A 21547-nucleotide genomic window follows, 5' to 3' on the forward strand; every position below is an offset into this window, starting at 1 on the left:
TTTTTTAAAGCAAAAATGCCAAATTGAATTGGCCATGATTGATTTATAAAATAAAAGGGTCAAACATCCAGGAGGTTGAATACTTTTTATTGGCACTGTATATCTGATCTCACCTGGAAGCTAGTGAACAGATAAATTTATTTCTGCAGAAATAGAGTTTTGACCATTCTTCAACCCACATGCTCTTGGAAGAGTTCTAGTAACTCTCCTGGATGCTTACTTAACCGAGTTGTGTGGCACATTAGATGGTGAAAAGATGAGGTTGAAATCAGATTCCTTTTATGTGGAATTATACTGAAGTGCAGTTAGATCAAGCTATGCCAAATAGAAACAGATATTTAAAAGACTGGTTGGAGGATAACTTAGTTAAAGCTAAGTACAGAAAGGAAGGTCCAAATGTTGCCCAGTGTTTTTTCTTATGGCTGTCTGAGTCAGGTTGGATGTGAAAGAAGCTGAAGTTGTTATTGCATCTTTGTCTCCACACAAAATGTCTATCTATTCAAGTGATTTAAAGCAGTTAAACTTTTATGTCATGCATTGTTTTATTACAACAACACCTCTTTGGCTCCAGGTTAGACCCTTGCAGTCCACGGAGAGTAATGGGAAAGATTTGGCACAAGTTTCAGCTTTTCCCATAACCTCTCAGTCGCCTCACCTCACATTACACTTATCCTTTTCTCTCCCTGTTTAATTTGGCTCAATTCAACTTATTGTTTCTCTTCAGAGGAAACTTTGTCACTACTTACCTAACCACCATTTATACTTTTAGAAAACTAGCTGTAAAATAAACATGTTTTAAGAAATTCAAGCCTATTTAACATTTCACAGCCATGCCAGATCAATAATACATCATAGATTTCCCATTCACAAGCTTGAAGGGATGAAAGAAACACTAGTCTCACAAGTAATCTACTAAGAAGATGAGTGCATTACTCTACAAAACCAGCAATGGACATGGTGCAGGTTTCACTGCTGATGCATTCAAAATTAGAGTCAGGAGTATATGTATCAGATGTGGCTGTTGTATGTTTATATATTTTCAGTTAATAGTTATTGATGTTGACAACAAAGATGAAGTCTCCCATTGCCAAATATGGAATAAGTGGAATATAAAAATTAGACCAAGAACATGTCAGAATAACTATTCCTAAAGTATGGATAGAAAGAAAGAAAAACTCAGTGAGATCTTCAGTATTGTGTCTTATGTATCTTAATATACAGAGACATGATCTGTTTTGCATACTGTGTTAGATGAGTCCTAACTCAGTGGCACAAATGTCTAATTAGCCACGTACATTGAGGGTACCAATGCAATTACCCTGATAGATGCAGCATCTCAGAGTAACAGTCTGCAAAAGAGGAACCCCTCTCGAAAGAAGTGGCACATGGTGTGGTCTTCTGCTGCTTTAACCCATCTGGTTCTGGGTGCGATGTTTTACAATCAGGGATGCTCTCCTGTAACCTTACAACGCAGATGTATTTGTCCGTTTCTGACTTCTGACACAGACCCAGCTTTGTGACACAAGACCCTGCATTGTGGCCCAAAATCTTTTGACAGTCTCCAGATTTCATGATTCCTCGCACACAGTCAAGGCACCCAGTGCCAGAGGCAGCAAAACAACCCCAAAACAGCTTTGAACCTCCACCATGTTTGACTGTAGATACTGTGTTCTTTTCTTTGTAGGCCTCATTCTCTTTTTTATGAACAGTAGAATGACATGCTTTTCCAAAAAGCTCTACCTTAGTCTCATCTCTCCACAAAATGTTCTCCCAGAAGGACTGGGGCTTACTCGGGTACATTTTTGCAAACTCCAGTTTGGCTTTTTTATGTCTCTTTGTCAGCAGTGGGGTTCTCCTCGGTCTCCTGCCATAGCACTTCATCTCATTCAGATGATGACGTATGGTCCGAGCTGACACTTTTGCACCCTGAGTCTGCAGTACAGCCTGAATTTATGTGGAAGTTAACTGAGGGTGTTTATCCACCAATTCTCAGCTCTTCTTTCTCTTCTCCATGCTTGGTGTGACACACACAGGCACACAATACAAAGGTTGAGTCAACTTTTATACATTCTAACTGGCTTCAGGTGTGATTTCTAGATTGCCAGCACCTGTTTCTGCCACAGGTGAGTTTAAATGAGCATCGCTGCTTGAAATAAAATGATTTACCCACAGTTTTAAAAGGGTGCCAATCATTTTGTCTGGCCCATTTTTTGAGTTTTGTGTAAAATTATGTCATTTTTGGCTTTTTTCTTCTGCTTCTTTGTTTTGTTCCAATGCACATAAATGAAATAAACATTTATACCAAAAGCATTAAGGGGTGCCAATACTTTCGTCCATGACTGTATTTAAGAGGAGCCAGTATAAGAGATTAATATATGCATATCATTGAAAAAAAAGTATGAATTGATTAAAATAACTATATATTATTACTTGATAATTTAATTTTGAGTGAATAAATATTAAATTAAGACAGGGGGTCTTTGTATTTTTGAGAATGAGTTTTATCAGTATTATGTGTGCAAGGTTTTGTGGTATGATGTGAGAAGGGAAGGTTTTCATTTACCATCTAAATCCATCTGAGGGGAGAGACTCAATACTGAGGCTGATGATAGTATCTTTGTTTAACAGAAACATGCTCATTGTTTCTTGACCCACTGCTTTGCCTTTAAAGAGCAATCAAATTAGCAGAAACATTGCTTCATCTCAACCAGTCACTGGGTGACCTACGTATCTACATCCTCTTTCCAAATTACAGTAAATTGTTTTTTTAGAACAGAAAGGCTTCTTTGTAGACTGACCTTATATTTTGCAGTAAATACATGCTTCAACAGGCCTTTGTCTTTGCTTTTAAGTAAGCTGCACATTTTCATCATTTATCCTGTATTTATGGTGAGGGTTTCATATACACCAACTTCTGCATCACATCATGTCCACTAGTTAAAGAGGGGGTATTATACTTTTCCAATTTTTAAAACATAAAGTCACAATGTTGGGTGTCCATACTTCATGTATGCAGATTTTCAAACCGCAAGATAAACACATGTGGCAGTAATCTTGGAATTAGACTGTAAACTGATGAAAACGGTTCATTGGGAATCTCTCCGAGATCTTCCCGAGACGAGATTTTGATGGAGTGAACTGATGAGGTCATCGCAATAGGATCTACTGACTGGTTCGTCCGTGCTGCCAGCAAGGCGGAACAGACCACCCCCACAAGGCCTCTTAGCCATTTAGTAACACAGTAATTAAACACTTACCAAACAGATACGTCCTGCTCTATCCTTTGCTGCTGCTGGTTTTCTTCCCCCTCTCTCTCCAAACTATCAGGATCAGACTCTGGGTCTAACACGTATGGACAGTATCAAAATTCGCCATATTTTACTCAGTCAGACCAGTTCATTTAAAGTTTACAGGTACGTAAACATCGCCACATTGGAGGGGGCGGGCACAAAATATTGAGCCCTGCCCTTGGCCAGCCTCCAGGCAATCGGGCAATCGGAGGAAAGCAGGTCCGTGGAGGGGGGGTGTTAAAGAGACAGCAGCGAAAACGAAGCGTTTCAGACGGAGGTTAAAATAAGGGTTTTTCAGGATGCCAATGTGAGAAACATGAGGAGATTTTTGAGCTGTAAACCATGTGAAGCTACTATGTGGGTATCAGAGAGATGTGTAAAGCCCTGAAAAAAGGCATAATACCCCCTTTTTAAGACAATGTGTACATCCACTTTTAGAGAAAAAGTGGGTGCACTTGGAGTTCATTGGTAATTTCAGCCAGGTGTCATTTTGTTGCCCCTCGCTCCATGGAGGACATACGTACATTAAAATGAGAAAAGTTTTATTACTTAGATAATCAGGGGAGGATGGGAAATTAATTGTCAAAATGATTGAACACAAAGAATGGGTCAGTTTAATTTAACAGCAAGCAAAAAGATATATAAGATAAGTAGAAACACTATCCTAAAAAAAGAGAGAAAAAACCTCCAGATAAAAGGGCTGACTGCTCTCTGGCTTTTAAAATAATGGATGTGGACATGTTCCACTATGTCAGTGGTGCTGTGTTTCTAAAAGCCCCTGTGCTGCAACAGCAGATGAAGTAGTGGGACAAAACCATACCATCTGCTCAGGACATTCCTAATCATTGGCAGGCCTTCCTTTATTGGCCAAATTCCTCGTAGGAACTGCTGATTTGTAAAAACGTGAGGCCTTCCTCTCCAGCCTCAGCTAGCCTGTTGTGCATAATTTGAAGTGCATGTCTCTGTGTTTATAGAAACGTGTGAGTGGAAATAGTTTCTGTGCTAATAAGTATTAATTAATTGTGTGGTTTCAGATGGAATTGTTGGATAAATTCCCGGTGGAAGGAGGCCAGAAAGACCCCAAGCGCAGGATCATTCCTTTCTTGCCAGGTAAGAGTTAAACATGTGTGCCCCATGGCCTTCATACACACAAACACAGGGTTTGGTACATGATGCAGCCTCTGTGGCATAAATAGAGGAATTATTTTTGTCCTTTTTCAAATTATGGAAAAGTTCAAAACATTTACTGGTTAAAACTTCTGAACTATCTTGGATGTTGAGCAAATAAAGGAACTGAAGGCCATTTTAACTGTCTGCCTAAATATATAATTACAAAGTTTGTTATTCTGACTCATACATTTTACAACACGAGGAACAGAGAACTTGTGGATTGTCTCTTGAATCATTTCCTCCTCCCCCTTCACCGTTTTGTTTTGTCTTCACTTCATGCCTGCTCTCTTTGACTTCTCTATCAGACATTTGCACACCATGTGTCAAAATGTGGACAGAAACCACTCACTGAGTCAATTAACAAGGAAAATGCAGATCATATTTCACTGAAAAGAACCCACTTGAGCAATTATCTGCTGCCATAGTTGATCATAACCATGCTGTATTTGTGAACTTGGAAAGTGTTTTCTATTTACTTTTCAAACATTAAGTTGTCTCCGTTGTCCTCAAACATATAGCCAGAATTTTCAATATTTAAAGGATTTTTGATATCTGTCAATACCTTTCATACTTTGAGACACCACAATTTAAGGTGGTATATCACACTCATTACACCTCTTAACACAGTCCTGTGTGGTTTAAATGAAATGTCTGTGGCCTTCTTCAGTCAAATTATTATATGGGTCAAGCACCAGAGGAGGTTTTTGACCTTGTATAAACACGCTCTAAACAGCCTTTCTCAGAGCAGTCTATTTTGGTGCGTCTTCCCAGACCAGTGTTGCTGTATGCGACAAGAAGAGACATGTTACAAAAGTTAAATGACTGTTGAACCACAAGTCGTAACGACTTACTTTTTCCATCTTTCAGCCTGTCGTTATGCTGTTCTAATGACGCTATCCATGCCTTCATAGCCCTTATTAAATAAGTTGCTAGCAGGCTTGGAACTTGGGTGACTTTCAGGGGCAATTAAAGATTAAATCCACACCAATAACTTTGATGTTCAATGTGTTTTTATCCATTTCAATACATGTTTGATTATTTCTGCTGCTAGCTTAGCATCAGCCACCGTTTTGTTTTGTCACGTGGGTTGCAAACACTGCAGCTGGACCGTCATGGCATCATGCTTTCACAACTGATTATTTTTCCTATACTGTGCCCAACTGGCATCTTGAAAGATATTTTTCTGAATTACTTAAGACTATGGTACTAAGACGGCTGTTACTCATGTGCCCTCTTCAGTGTTCATATTAATTCACGTTTATTGTTCTGAACATTTGGACTCTGTTTTGGAAAAATTCCTCTGTTTTGATGATCTGGATGGTCTATTCCTATTTGTTTATGTTTATAGGGGAGGGAGGGAGGGAGGGAGAGGTCGGTGAGCCATGGCCTTAACTGGAGAGAGCTCATCTCAGCAGAAAAGATACACTCCTGATCAAAATTTTAAGACCAGTTAAAAAAATTTCATTTTGCATTGTTGGATCTTAAGAAGTTTCTAAGTAGAGCGCCAAAATGCCAAAAGAAGAGATGGGAGTCAGACAAAAAGAAACTGAGCAAGCAGTGTATTGAATTATTATTGAGAACAACAATTAAACTGAAATAGGCTGTTCATCAGCTGATCAAAAGAAATAAGAAATAAGATTTTCAAAAAAAGACTCAGTAATGGGTAGCTCCACCGTTCTTGTTGATCACTTCAAAAAATTTGTTTGGGCATGCTTGATGCAAGTGTTTACAGGAGGCTAGTGGGAACGTTGCTCCAAGTGGTGAAGATGGCTTCACAAAGGGCATCCACTGTCTGGAACTGATGTCCATTTTTGTAAACTTCCCTTGCCATCCATCCCCAACTGTTCTGAATTAGATTTAGGATTTCTTTTTTTCAACTGGTCTTAAAGTTTTGATCAGGAGTGTATAATATAAATGATCAAACAATGCAGGAACCTAAAGCGCTACCTCTAGAGCTTTCAAAGTTTGTTTCTCGTATTTGTCGGTCTCAGTATGAAACGTTTTGATTTGTATGAAAGCAGACAAGTGACTCACAAAGCAGCAGCAGCATCTCTGAGAATCAGATCGATGAAGGAGAAATAAAAAGTTGTCTGACTTTAACCTGGGCCAATGTTTAGTCCCATTCATTCTATGTTTTTGCTGTTGTTGCCTTCTATGTCACATCATAGACCTCTCTGTCCTGCAGCCGATTGTTGGCCTGATACACGTAATGTGCGTTCATTAGTTTCAGAGCAGGGGTGAATCTAGACTTTTTGGTTGGGGGCCTGGGCCCTGATGTGTGCAGTGGGGAAATGAAGTTTGTGTGCACCCAAACAACAGATAATTGTGTAATATCATAATATTTAACTTTATGATTTAGATTTACTTAAAAATACTGAAATAAAATAGAAGAAAGTAGTATTAGCAAATAAGTAGTTCAGATTGTCAAGTAACGTTTGCAAGTTCTAGTAGGACTTACACATTTGAAAAATTTAGCAAAGAAGGTTGAGTTGTTAGTGAAAAGTATAGTTTATCAGAGTTGGGCACGTTTGTATTGATTGATTAAATGAATTTGTTCAAAGTGGATTTTATAATTGCAAATGACTTTGCAATTATAAAAGTTTTTTTAGTGTAATTGACCATTATTTTATTTTATTTTTTTTCCTCCTGAAAGTATCGATTTAGGCCCCATTTAGGTACCTGTTTCGATTTAGTACTGGTATTGGGAAAATCCCAAACGATATCCAGCCCTGCTAAAAACGGCTGTGAGAAAAGAGAGACTGTCGTCTAACTTTGTACCAAAATGTGGACAAGATATCTGTGCAAATAAGTCAGTATGCTGGAGTTTACTTTCATTGCATTGTCTTGAACAAGATGCTACCCTGTACTGGTCACTTTAGAATTGCAATTTTGTTGCCCAGGTGTTGAACCGTAGAACTTCAGCTAAAACAATTAAAAGTTTAAAAATCTGGTACTGTGAAGAGTCCCCTTCTTGTGGTCATACAGACAATTGACCTGGCTAAATCATCTTCTCATGTACCGTCTGTCTACAAAGTGATGTATTCTTGTCTTTTCTCTGTCAGACTTTCTAGATAAGAACTCTGGGACTTCTTGAAGCAACTTTTAACATAGTTTGAGATTAAGATCCTGCTGATTAAAGTCCTTTATGAGATTTAGGAAGAAAGCCTCACCCAAAGACCCAACCCTCATCTCTCCTACCAGGATCCAGGCGAGTGGGGGGATAGGATATTTTCATGGCCTTCAAGGTCTGGAACTCATTGAGAGAGTACACACAGACACACAAACACACACACTAAGACTCTCTGGTGAACTCTAAATAGGAGGAGGGGAAGAGAGATAGAAAAACTCTGTGTTGCAACCAGGCAGGAGAAAAGTCGGCTGTTCATAGATACTATTACAAATTGCACCTACATTAAACTATATTTTCTTTCTTTGTTTACTGTTAGATCCAAAAATGCAATGTTTCTCCCTTATAAATCTGCCTGCTTCCCATAGAAGATATTTTCTTTCTGTCTTCCAGCTAAGCTCTGAGCTGTTTTGGGAAAGAAAATTACCACTAAATTGCCCCTGTCTACCAGCTAAGAAACCATCGGTCAGAGACTGTTTGGACCCTACTTGACCCACTCTAGAAATGCCACTATGGAACTGTGGAAAAACATTTGACCAACAGTGGCTATTTTAGGTTTTAGAGAAAGACTCGTTCTATTCTCAGATCCTGTATTAGGTCATACGGCTCCCTAAAAGCCAAACTCCAAGCTAACATGTGTCTGATTCACAAAAGAATTTTTCCTGACAGCCAAGAAAATCCTTCACTTACATTGCAAAAGTCTGGACTGTGGGCTGAGGCCAGCCTTACAGGGCAAGGAAGTGGTTTCCCCTTCTTGGTTTGGTTTGTTCAAGGCCCCAAGCTGTATTTTTTTAATCCTTTGGTATCTCCACATCAGCAAAGTGACTGTCTGCTTGTGTGCATAGTGGAGGATTTGTGCTTTGTTTTTTGCTTGGTGGACACACCAAATTTATAAATAATATTACTGTCTTTCTTCGAAGTCTGAGATGAATTTTAAAAGTCCCCAAACTTGGCTATCAACTGTATGACAAAGTGTTTATGTTTCAATTCAAGCTGTATGTCTATGGTATGTAGAGAGTGTCTATACTCCATTTGATGTCTTAATACCTCCCATGATGCTCAGCTCCTTTAAAGCATTGATAAAGTTAAGACTGATAGTGTGATCCACTGACCTTAGAGCCCTGACAGATGCTTTTGAAGGCAGAGTCAGCAGGTCAACCTTTTAAAAAAGAGCCCATAGCCTTTTGACTTTGACATAGTACTTAGGCTGAAACATTTATCTGTTTCTTCAGGGTCACAGCATAACCAGAGACATGATACTTTTCCATAAAGTTTTGTTTTGAATGTAAAGATTAAAGATTAAGTTTTAAGATTAAGTGGTTATTTAGCAAAGCTTTTGTGTTGATGATAGTGTTTGCTTCATTTTTTGTTCCAACTTCTCTTTTATGCTGTGGATCTGCTCCCTGCCACAGTAGGAGGCACCGTATGTTGGTCAGGCCAAATATGTTTCCCTAGAAATGACTAACACTTTCCCCAGTTGGTCCTCGGGGGGAAGGGCAGAAAAGTAGAAAAATAACTCAACAGTTACCATGACCTTGTTGCTTCTGCTTTATTCATATCACGTTTATCTCTTGTCTGCAGGGGAAAGCAATCACTGCTCCTGTCTCCTGTCTGCTTGAGTGGGTGTACCAGGAACAGGCTTGTCTTTTGCGGTTTGCCTGCCCTTAGTCAGCACTTAAGTTAAAAACACAGTAATTACAATACACAGACACACAGCTCATTCTGTATGTTTACCTCAAAAGCTCAAACACATTGTTGTAGTGTTATGAGACAAGTAATTTAGGACAAGCCCAAGTCAAGTTAAAGGTCTTAGAACAATGGTTATGGTAGATTTGCATATCTCAAGTGATTAGACACATCTAAATTAGTCAACAAGTTTTTTTACAGCAAGGCCCAAGTTAAGAAGAGCTCATGATTTCCATAACTCAAGCTTACTACTTTTGTTACACACGACAACTACAGTGCCTATAAAATTATTCAGCCCCTTGGATGTTTTACCCCTTTTTAGATTTTATAACTCAGTCATGGACAGTATAATTGGACTTTATCACTGAGCCTATTTGGATAGGTCTCAGTCGGGCTTGCACGTCTGGACACTGCGATTTTACTCCATTCCTCTTTGCAAAACTGCAAGAGGAATGTCAGGTTGCACTGGGATCGGGCGGGAATATGCCTTTTCAAATCCAGCCACATATTCTCTCTTGGATTGAGGTATGGGCTTTGACTCAACCACTCCAAAACATTCACCTTGTTGTCTTTAAACCATTCCTATATTTTGCTGCATTCATTTAACCCTCTACCTTTCCAAGCCACCCAGGGCCATTTGCTGAGAAGCATCCCCACAGCATAATGCTGCCATCATCATGCTTCACAGTGGGAAAGGTGTGTTTGTGTTGATGTCTGACCCCCCCCCCCCAAAAAAAAAAAAGCCCAGTGTTGGTTTAATCAGAGAAAAGAACTTACGTTACACTTACGTGTACGCAGGCAGCCCTACCTGTTAGGCCATCTGCACCCCAGGACTGATATTTTAATAACAAGTTAAACAGCAAAGTATCTGCTGGAATCTGCTGTCTTTATAGCAGTTTATTGACACATTGGTATGTGTAGACACAGGCTGGATATTTTTCCAGGTCAGAATGCATGCATGCTGCTTTGACAGCACTCTTAAGTAATACTTTCCAACTTCTGTGCTGGCAGGACAAAGAAGAAGGGGAATAATTTGCATTCAGTGACAACAAACATGGAAGGCAGCTACTATGAAGCTTGCCAATGGAGCTACAGTGAGGTGTTAGACCCTGTTAATATTTAGGTTGTCTCTGTTTTTTGCAACAAAACCTGAGAGGTCATATTGAAACAGACGGGTGTCTGAAAGCATTTATGCAATGTCTACAGCCATGCACAATTAACTTTTTGATTTAGTTCAAAGTTAATCTTCAAGTCGTTCTGAATAGGTCAGAGTCAAGTCAAAAGTATGGCTCACTGACAGTTAACAGCAAGTTTTTAAGATCTCTGAACAATAACTTCAAAGGTGACAAAGGATTTAAACATTTTCAGTGCATTAATCAGAGGATAAAATATTCAAATCAAATCCAAAAAGATAACCTGCTTGTGGCAGATTCTTTTAACAGATTTGTCTTGACTTTTACAACTCAATATTTAAATTCCTTTGTGTCCAAATGTGAGGCCCAGTCTTTTGTTACCCAGTTATCAGTGCAGTCTAGTTTGGGGCAACTCGAGAATTAAGTTTTCATTGAATCCAGATATCGAGTCTACTGCTTTTGTGTTATGTAATGGTCTAAGCTACTTAAATTCTCTCGTACTGCCAAAATAGGGTGAAGAAAAAGGAGGAATTTACAGAATGTTTTGTGAGTCCAGTGATTAACAGAGGGGTGCTGAGAGCCCCTTTCTCAGTGTGAGGTACTTCTACAAAACCCCTCCTGTGTCCCTGTCTCTGTCTCTTTTCTCCATCTACACTGCTCACCCTCATCAGGAAACAAAAAGTTGTTTGATACCTCCAGTAAATGCTGGCTCTGAGGTTTGCCATAAAGTCTGCCATGCGTCAGTCCAGACTCCAGGGCAGCGGCTTTCCTTCCCTTCCTTCTCCCTCCCTCCCTAAACAAGCCCTCTTCTAAAGCTGCACCCATGAGCTGCCATGCATACAGAGTGGGCAGTGTTGAGTCAGTGCTTCTCTGCTGACCTCTGAGAGCTTTGGAAAACCGTCAAGAAAGCTTTCTGTCTGAGGAGTGATGAGGGGCGAGAGAATGAGAGAGAGGAGGGGGGGAAGAGGAGGACAAGTACTGAAGGGCCTCCAGAGGACTGGCTTTCAAATCTCTATAGTTTTTGTGAGCTGTCCAGACAGTGTGTCCTTTTGCCTGCTCTGGGAAGATGCTGCCAACACCTTAGAGATTTGGAATGTCTGCTCTCATTCGTCATCTAGTTAATCTTTGTTTTAATAGTCTCGGCCATGAAGTGTACTTTTCTCCTCCAAACAGATGTAGTGACAAATGTGTTCTGTCTCTGAGCACTCTCAATATTTCCTGCCTTAAATCATCTGATAAAACTCTGAATACATAGGTAAAACACTCAAGAGTAAGGGCAAAATTAAGCCATGCTTTCAGCTCTCTGGAGGACTTTGTGCTTATTGTACCACATGTTAAAATATTTTAAAACTTTGACCTTACTAATTAACATTGATAGTAGGATCCATCCTCTGTGGACTTTAGATAGATATCCCAAATCTAGTTTCAATAAATATAAGAGAAGCTGTACATACATTCCTACATTTATGAATATCAACATCATGGCATAGCTGATATAAGACAAGATATCATTATTGGGAACAATTATAAAAAGCCATTACTAGAAAACAGTTAAAGGTAGAACCAACCACCACTGAGGAATTGATAGAAATTTCACTTGAAATTTACATCATGGAAAAGTTGTCATTCTACCTCAGTTTTAATTGGACCTGTTGCCACAGGTGTATAAAATCAAGCAACTTGCCATGCAGTCTCCATTTGCAAACATTTATGATACAAAATGGGTTGTTATGTTGAGCGCAGTAACTTTAAGTGGAAGTGTTAAGGAACAACAGCAACTTGGCCATGAAGTGGTAGTGGTAGACCACTTAAAATCACAGAGAGAGGTCAGCGACTGCTAAGGCACATGGTGCGTAAAAGTTGCCAACGCTCTGCTGATTCCATAGATGAAGAACTTCCACTGGCATTAAACACAAAAACTGTGTGGTGGGAGGTTCGTGGAATGGGTTTCCATGACCAAGCTGCTTGTCTGGGTGAGTCTGGGTTTGGCAAATGCTGGGGCAGTGTTATCTGCCTGACTACATTACCGAGTGATAATAGTATGGGGGTGTTTTTCAGGGTTGGGCTAGGCCCCAAGACATTTTGGACAATGCTATTCTTCCAACTTTGTGGCAACAGTCTGGGGAAGGCTCTTTTCTATTCCAGCATGACTGCCCCAGTGTGCAAAGCAAGGCCTATAAAGACATGGTTGGATGAGTTTGGGGTGGAAGAACTTGACTGGCTTGCACAGAGCCCTGACCTCAGCCCTATTGAGCATCTTTGGGATGAACTGGGATGGAGATGGTGAGCCATCAAACATCAGTGTCTGACCTCATAAATGCTCTACAGGGTGAATGGGCACAAATTCCCACAGAAACACCCAAAAATCTTGTGGAAAACCTTCCAAGAAGAGTGGAGGCTGTTATATCTGCAAAAGGAGGAAAAACTCCATATTAAAGTACATGTGAATCTTGCTCTTGCAGCCACCCTCAATGTGGACAGAACTGCAGGGTTCTTTGCACTTTGCAGAGATATGAAATGGATGGGAATGTGTGATTCATAGGATAAAGCTTTTTATCAAATTTTTCTAATAGCAAAAAACCCACCAACCTCCTCTTTAATGATTTACAAGATTAGAAGTGCATACACTTATTTTCACCTGCTTGATCTCAGTGTGCTTGTATCAGAGTATCATGAATACTTAACTCTCATACTCACAGAAACAATGCCCATATTTATGGCTTGAAATCAGGAAGCATAGTAGCCATTTTGGGTGGCTGTCTGGGATGGGGGATTTAATTCTCTGCATCAGTCTCCTGTGAGATAGATTCATGTTTCAGCAGCTCTGCTGTAATACACTCTAAACAAATACGATAACCCGTTGATGGAGGTGATTCAGACCCTCTGAAAACATGTCCATTTTGTGTTCAGGATGTTATTACAGCCTAACTCCTTGCCAAGCATACACATTTTCACTCTAGCTGTCTAAGTAGAACGATTGGAGACATTTCACTTGCTAAAACAAGAAAGATAAATCTCTGCTCTTAGCAGTTTTGCATACTGTTAAGTAAAAATGGCATTTTAAGAGACCTCTTTGTAGCCTTTTCTTGTTATTGTTATGGCGACTGAGCTCGCCTGTCCCTGTGGTTATTTTTGCCTGAAGATAAGAGCAGGGAAATTGCATTTACGCTGCCATACAGACATAGTTTGCTTGATTCCAGATCATTTATTCATGACTTGGAAAGGGCAGCTATTCACCTAGCTCCTTACCCACCCAGTGTGCTGTCAGTGTTATTGATAAAGTGACTGCATTGTGTCTGCATTCAAATTCAGCACCCACTTTCAGCATCCACTCCTTGTCCCTCTTGTCCCTCACAGGACTGCTTACAAAGCTGATAACATAATCTAAAAAAGCCATCATTTCCATGAGTATTTACTGCATGTATATGTGTTAACAATATCTCTTGAAGACTAATTTATTATGCCTTTTTTCTTTTTCTAAGTTTGTTTTTCTTCCCTTTTTTCCAGGAAAGATCCTGTTCAGGAGGAGCCATATCAGAGATGTGGCCATGAAAAGACTCAGGCCCATAAACGAATACTGCAGGGTGAGTATATTGACTTACTTATGGAGATAAAATAATTAAATCAAGTTTAAAAGAGCAGTGGTCAGGGAAGAAATACATTTTCCCCCACACTAAATCAACAAAGACATGAAAAGGAGGAATGGAAATGATTTCTTTATGCATGTCTGTGCATATGAACATCACAAGTTATGTTTTCTGGCTGTCAAATCAGGATGAAACCTAGCAGCCAGATGTCTGATTTCAGGATGACTTAAATACAGTTGAATGTGTCTTTATTTCAAGTCCAGCGGCTCAAATCTGTAATATATCATCCATGTTTTTCAGATATAACAACTGTCAAACAAATGTGAAAACACAAGATATTTTTATAAGTTAGACTCATAGTCACACTGCCACATTTGCACAATAACTGGGTTAAATGATTCAGTTTTTCCAAGTACAGCTGTATGAATAATGCCACTGCCATTACCATTGTAAGCAATCAACGCAGTGCTAACTCCCTGGAGCAAACCTTCAAGACAGCAGGCATCCTCAGTGTCCTTAAAGCAGTTTCTCAAATGATGTGCCTTCAGACAAGTCTCAGACAGTGTGCTGTGGGAATCTTTACAATCTTACATTATTACTATAACTATACTACAACAGAAGTTACTGTACCATGTTTTAAGGAAGTTATTTTGTAGAGATACAAACATGGTGTGCCTTGAGATTTTGGTTTAACATCAGGTCTGCCTTGGGCAAAAAAAGATAAGGTCAAAAGCCACTGCCTTAAAGCACCCAAGATATATAAGGTCAGCATAGGTGCTTGAAATCCTTTAAAAAGCCTGAATCTAAATGTGTTTTCTGTCTGAAAAATGCTTGGGTTTTGGATAGATGATTGAATGTAATTGTATGCTTTCTTATGATAAAATATACATCTACATGACAGAAAAAAACATAAAGACAGAAAATTAATCACAGAGTCCCTCACATAAAAAATAAATAGTTGATTCTCCTTAGAAGAATATCAGGCAGTAGCAAAGTAAACATAAAGTATCACTGATAATTTTTCAATAATCACCTTTTCAGAAATAATTTTTGTTAATGATGTTAATTTGGGGCAAAAGTTTTGTTTACTTAGATGTGATTTCTCTAATTTGTCGTCCAGTTTATGTTATTTATAGCTCTGATTCTCAACTGGTTGGGTATCAGAACCTTCCACAAACTCTTTAAGATAAACTAGGATGCAATTTTTGAACACTGTTTGCCTGATGAAGGTCTACTACCGAAACATTTCAAATATCCCCCCTTTTTTTTAACAAGTTGAACGGTGTGTAGGAGTTGTCCTTGAACTGTTTGCTGGACACCTTGCCCTTTGGCGCAATTGACGCAAAGAAATAAATGCCCAAAGTAATTCTTCCACTGAAAATATTCAACCACTCAAATTTATTTAGTAATAAATGTTTGGACCCTAAATGAAAAAAAACATTTTGAACAAAGAGATAGAACATTATAGAAGGACAAGCTATATCCAAAGAAAAGGAGATGAATAAGTAGAAAGGTTGACATGTGAAATTTACTCATAATCATAGGAAATCCCCAAAAATGCAGTATTTGCTGTATGTCCACTTAGGGCTTCTATACATATATCATTTTGCCACATTTTTTTTTTCCATTCGTGATCCACTGGAAAGAGCTTCACAACCTACTTTTGGGTCCCAACCCACCAGTTGAGAACCGCTGATCTATAGAATGCTATTGCAAAACATAATTTTGGTCGTTTATAGCATGATGTTCCATTACAATGAAGTGAAATAATATCTTTAGGTCTATATGTACAGTGCTTAACAAATTTATTAGACCACCCTAACCCTAACCAAAGTAAGGTTTATGCCACAGCTGCCCTAAATTAACAGCATTGGTAATTACCAAAATCATTTTTATGTTTCTGCAATGGTTAATACACCAATATGTAGAAGCTCTTTAACCCAAATGATATTTTTATTGCTAAAATATATTATTGTTATCCATGAATTTTCAAATTTACTGATTTACAAAAAATACCTGAAAAAATAGTAAAGCACATTAATATTTCTTGATCAATATGTCAAATTATAGTTGTTCACTTGTATTCCTGAATAGAAAAATGAGTTTTAGTGGTTGAATGTTATGCTTGATTCATTTCTGATTTCTCAGAGAAGCCCAGTGAGCCAGCTCAAATTTGGGTGAATTCAGTTTGAAATCCCTCATTCCTGTTCAAAATGGTGAAACGTGGAGAGCTGACTGAAAATGAAAGAGTCCGCATTAAAGCACTTCATGATGCTGGATGGTCTTTGAGACAAATATGACAGGTGGTATAATAAATTTATTAAGCACTGTATTTCAATCAGTAGAGAATTAAGGAGTTAACAGCAATTTATTTTACAAGTTTGGAAATATTTGGAAATGTGAATTGCCTGAGGCAAATAGATGATGTCTTTATGAGCTTGAAGGGGTAGTGATGGTGACAGCAGGATAGGATACCCCCTTATGGAATCTAGACACTAGTGGTGGTGATGGAAGGAGTAGGATAAGATGAGGAGTGGACCTCTGAGGATCTTGACCTGCATACTGATAAGATGACTTGGAAGTAGCAATGAAGGGATGCAGGGTTAGCAGCATAAAGGAGCTGGACCTGGACACTGATGAGTTGTAATGGAGGTAGCTGGGGTGGAGGAGGATGGTTGCAGTTGTTGCGCTGAAACAACATACTGACTATGGAGGATAAAATAACAGATTTTTGAATATGACAACCGCACAATGATAGGATCAAGAGAGCTTGTGGTAGAATTGGAGTGGCCCAGAACTTGAGTGAGTAGAGGCCCATAATCAGCTGAGTATTACCAGAGCAGGAAAACACAGTGTGTTAATGTATGAAAGGATGAATGGAAAAGAAACAGTCTGAATGCTTGAATTTAACCTGAGAAAAGGTTGATGAACCCTGTCAGTAGTTGACTGTGGCCTTACTGCTCAGCGATACAAACTTAGAAGAATTTAACTCAAGGGATAAATAATATATGTCCTATAAAATCTGTCCTAACAGCTCATCAGGAAGAAGGCAAACCTCATGATTCCACAGGACAAGAGTCTCTATAAAAGCACTCCCTTCACACTAATGCTGTTAAATTTCTGTCATTCAGCAGGGAAGTCAGGACGAGCTCTGCTTTTGTCAAGTAGAGGAGTGTGTCATAATATGTTGTTGCATTAAAATATAACAGGTTTCCCATCAGTCATTGTACGAAACATTTGCTTATCCAGTTATTTTTTCCAAAAGAGATGTATCACTTTGCCTCAAGAAAGGGGAAAAATCCAGGTAGCAAAACTGCTACCATAAAACTGCCAATAGCCAACAACTTATTGCTACACTTTGATATAAATGTAGCCACGGCAAGCTAAATGAATAAAGCATGATTGATGCTTTGTTTCCAAGCAACAAGACACAGTTGCATGCCCTTGAAGTAAATGCATGCAATAGTTTCAAAATTTCCATCTTTCTAAATGAGGTTACTAACTGTTTATCTGCAGTAACCACAGAGCGAGTCTGTTTTGCAACCAGGAGTCATTACATTACATGATCAGGCTAATAAATAACATAACCACAAAGGAACAGGATTTCTGTGTGAACCAGTGCCCTGGTATTCAGAAACATTAAGGAGGATACCCTGATGTTGTCTCTTGTGTTGTGGTCTCCATAAAAAAAAGGCCCAAAAGGCGAAGCACTTTCTGGTGCTGAGCTAGCTCCAGTCAGCACATCCACTGGCCATAGGTAGTGTTTTTGTTGAATTTTTCAGGTTTGGGCCTCTTAACCATACACAGTCTTTTCTGTTTCTCTCTGAGAGGTGAAATTTGAGGATGTTTTTACAAGTTGGCTCTGACTAAGCCCTTTCTCATGCTTTCATGTTTTTTTCAACAGAACTATTTTATAACCAGATCACTGAAGAAAGTTTCATGAAACCTTCACATTAGGAATACATCTCCGATAAGGTGCTGACAGGTCTTTTGTCTTGTCTTCGTCAGACTGTAGAGTGAAGACAAAAGTGAAATAACTGATAAACAATGTAGAGGAGGGGCTGGTGGCTTTACAGCTCAACTCCACCAAGTGTCGTCTGGGGTTAAAGGAATGTACAGCTGGTGTAGGCAACATCTTTAACCACTTACATGAAAAATAAGAGTTTGGGGGAGGAATGGGTAGTTTTGTTGGTGCGTGTCTTTGGGTGTGGATGTTTATGAGAATTGCTGAGCTGCTGCAGAACTGCTGCTGTAGTCAAACATGTTTTAGTGAAAATGTCCCTAAAGTAATAAGATCGCAAAGATTGTTGTTGAGCTGAGCAGTTTTGATTTGTGAACCAGTAGTGGTACACAACGGTACCCATTTGTGGTACTTTTGTGTGTGATTGATATGCAATAATTAATGTTATATTACTTTAAAACTTTTGAATTTTCAATATCAAAACACTATCAAGTAGAGAGAGAGCGAGAGAGAGAGAGAGAGAACAAGCAGGAAGCAGCTTCAGTTAGCTGCTACCGACGTCATTACTCTTGTGCGTGCAATGCTGCGTTCGTGTCCTGCATGGAAAATTGACTACTCTTCCACTCTCCTGCAGTCACAAGGATGTGTTTAGGTACTGAAATATGGCATCGTTTGATTTTACGTGAATCAGTACTTGGGAGTACCAACGGAATTCGGTCTGTACCTATAAAAGTACCAAATTCTGTACCCATCCCTAGTTTTGATTGACATTCATAATTGTCATTATTAAGCTTAAACATGTTAATGATGTTGGTGTTTTTTACTTTCAGAATTAAGATATAGATTTTCAATAAAATCCTTAAATGTCATAAATCGGGGACTTCACCTGTGTTCTAAATGACTGTGTAATGTTATTGCATCTTAGTGCCAACAGAGGGCACCAGATTATGCAGATTGTGGGTGATTATGTGGCAGAGAAAAAGCTGGCACAGGACTGTAACCTCGGTAATTCATTGACGAAGATGTTAAGAGATTGTTTAATCAAATTTAGACAAGATACAGCAGAGGCTGTTGGAGAATGGAGCAGCTTTTGAAAAAGCACTCAAGTTTGCATAAGCAATGGAGGCGGCAAACAGAGATATTGTCGATTTACATGGTATGAAAGAAAATTGGTAAATGGAACAGAGGACCAAAGCCCCAGCCGGATTTTAGAAAATGCTACAGATGCGGTGGAGCAAACCAATTGAGCAAAATCTACGGGTTTGCCAATGAGAGAAAAAGAAGCATGAAAAGAAAGCTAACTTCATACAAGAGGAAGGGGAAGAAAGTGAGAATGAGAACGTTTTTAACTATGTATCATCTTAAGGTTCTCACACAGGGTCCGTTCTTTTCGGGTGCCTTTTCTTCAGCTCACGAAAAGCTGATATCAAGCATCCCTACAAATCAAAGAGACAGGACAAAACAAGTTTCATGCACTTTTTGGCGCCACTTTTGCCTCCAGGAATACATTTGCGACTCACTGAAAAGGGCTTCTTGAGCAACTTTTGAGTCCTGACTCATCAGTTGAAAACAACCACTTTAGAGAAAGAGGAGCAAGTGCAGGTCTGTGTTTATGCCCTATTATATAAAAAAAATCTATTAATTGCAGATGGATTCTTCGGGGTTACACTGCCGATGTGTTAGCATGTGTGTCATTGTAGCAGTTGAAAGCCACTGAGTCTATGTGCAAAGATGCACGAATGCCATTTTGCATCTGAAGAAAAATTTCCCCGTAATTGACCTTGTTGCATTAAACATTTAATTCACAAACACAAGATGTGACACAGATAAATCCAACCTTCCAATGTTGGCGTGTTCCTTACCATAGCTGAAATCCACCCTGGTTGGTGGGTGTCAATGCCAAGCCCTGCTCGTAATCCTATGTTTCAGCTGAAAACATCTTAAACTAACTAAAAGAAAATTTGCTTTTTAATCCACCCCCACTCAAAGTTCAGGTTGACAAGGTAAAACTTCATGTTTTTCTCAGGGAAGAGCTGAGTCAGCCCTTCTGTCATACAGCTGAGGCTTTAACCCTGACTCAAATGGAATTTCCCTGCTGGTAAAGGGTTATGCTTTTATTGAAGTCAGGAAACATAGACGGATAAAAAGAAAGAAGGAAAAAACATGAAATGTTGGGGGTTGTTTGTTTAACAGAGCAATTCTGCTGAGCAGGAGAGAAATCAAGGGGTGAAATACATTACATCAACAAAAGTATATTTAAATTTTGCATAAATCATAGCTCCAAGTGTCCTTTACTCCAAGGCAGTCCGTCCTTTTTTTTATCCAAATGCAGCAATGGATAAAAAGTTCACATGCCTAAACACATATATACCTCTTTTGTGTTGGTTATTTTTAAAGACCAAGGTTTCAGTTTATTCTATGCATCCATGTATGAAAAGTAGAAGACAAAGATACAGTGACAATGTGCTCTATATTTATGAGAGTGCACAATAACATTTCCCTTGAAGAACACATAAGCATTGTGCATTCATACACTCACAAACACACGCAGAAGCACACACAATTACCTTAATGCTCTCTGCTGTAAAGAACACCCATAAAGTCCATTTGGCGTAATGTAGCCTGGGCCTCCCTCTCGTCTCCTCCCTGGAGAGAATAGTAATGAGTGGACGGGCCGCAGGCTGACACGTGCAGAGAAATAAATCCAAGGAGAAGATAGCCGGTTCAGAAAGCTCTCTGACCTCAGACACAGAGCAGCAGTCTCAGCTGCCGGATAGATATGGGAGAGGTCGCCAGTAAAAACTCTTAAATCAGCTACTTATTATTGGTGTCTTAAGGGAAGGTTTGAGGTCATACTGCTGCATAATTGTTGAGCTAAAGTGGCACATGTGCACACTCATGTTCTGTATGACTTTGCAGCTGATGGGAAACACTAACTTTACTTTGTCCATGGCAGAAGTCCCACTACTTTTCCCCTACATGAGCTGCTAGCATTGGTTAGTCCTCGTAAGTATAACAAGGTGGTTGTGGCACATGGGACAAGGGCACCTTGGCGGGGTCTTTGGCTTCAGTTCCATATCTGTCACTCCTGACGTTATATCGGGCTGTGTCAGAGAATACAGACTCTGCTGCCTTAAAGGACTCAAGTGAAACACTTAGGAGTATTAAAATCAGAGGTAGAGGCCAACACAGGAAGCTTGATGGATAGCATTGAGCTTTGCCTGCCAGCAAAAGAGAGGGAGTGGCCCTACTCAGCTGTAGGAGAAATAGTCACCACCAGGTCATGGAAGACACTTCTCCTGTCCACTGGTTTGAGATATGAAGCAGTTTAGGTGATTATCTGTTGCTCAGCTGCCTTTTAGTGGTTTTGTTGAAAGAGCGAGAGAAGCAGATGAGACACAGAGTCAGGAGAGAGAGAAAGGGAAGCTAGAAACAGAGAAATCGCACCAATCAGGAGGGGGGGATTAAGAGGCTGTTTGTCTTCAATCTCCAGCGTGTTGTCGGCTGCTGGTGATCCTCCACAGAACTGTAAGATGAGAGATGAAGTTAGGAGATGGATCAATGAGCTAAGAAGCAAAGGGAAGAACAGAAGC

The 21547-nt window shown here is 39.4% G+C and overlaps 1 protein-coding gene across 2 annotated transcripts in view; it reads left to right on the plus strand.

Annotated features, from left to right (window-relative positions):
* The window catches only part of sh3pxd2b (SH3 and PX domains 2B), a 56188-nt gene that overhangs the window by 12797 nt on the left and 21844 nt on the right, over positions 1 to 21547 (plus strand). For both annotated transcript variants that reach the window (XM_041800847.1, XM_041800848.1), the window contains exons 3-4: positions 4325 to 4400; positions 13914 to 13990. In XM_041800847.1, coding sequence (XP_041656781.1) covers positions 4325 to 4400; positions 13914 to 13990 — 153 coding nt within the window. The remainder of the gene's footprint in view (positions 1 to 4324; positions 4401 to 13913; positions 13991 to 21547) is intronic.

The sequence above is a fragment of the Cheilinus undulatus genome, linkage group 12 (assembly GCF_018320785.1).
Source record: "Cheilinus undulatus linkage group 12, ASM1832078v1, whole genome shotgun sequence".
NCBI classification, from domain to species: domain Eukaryota; kingdom Metazoa; phylum Chordata; class Actinopteri; order Labriformes; family Labridae; genus Cheilinus; species Cheilinus undulatus.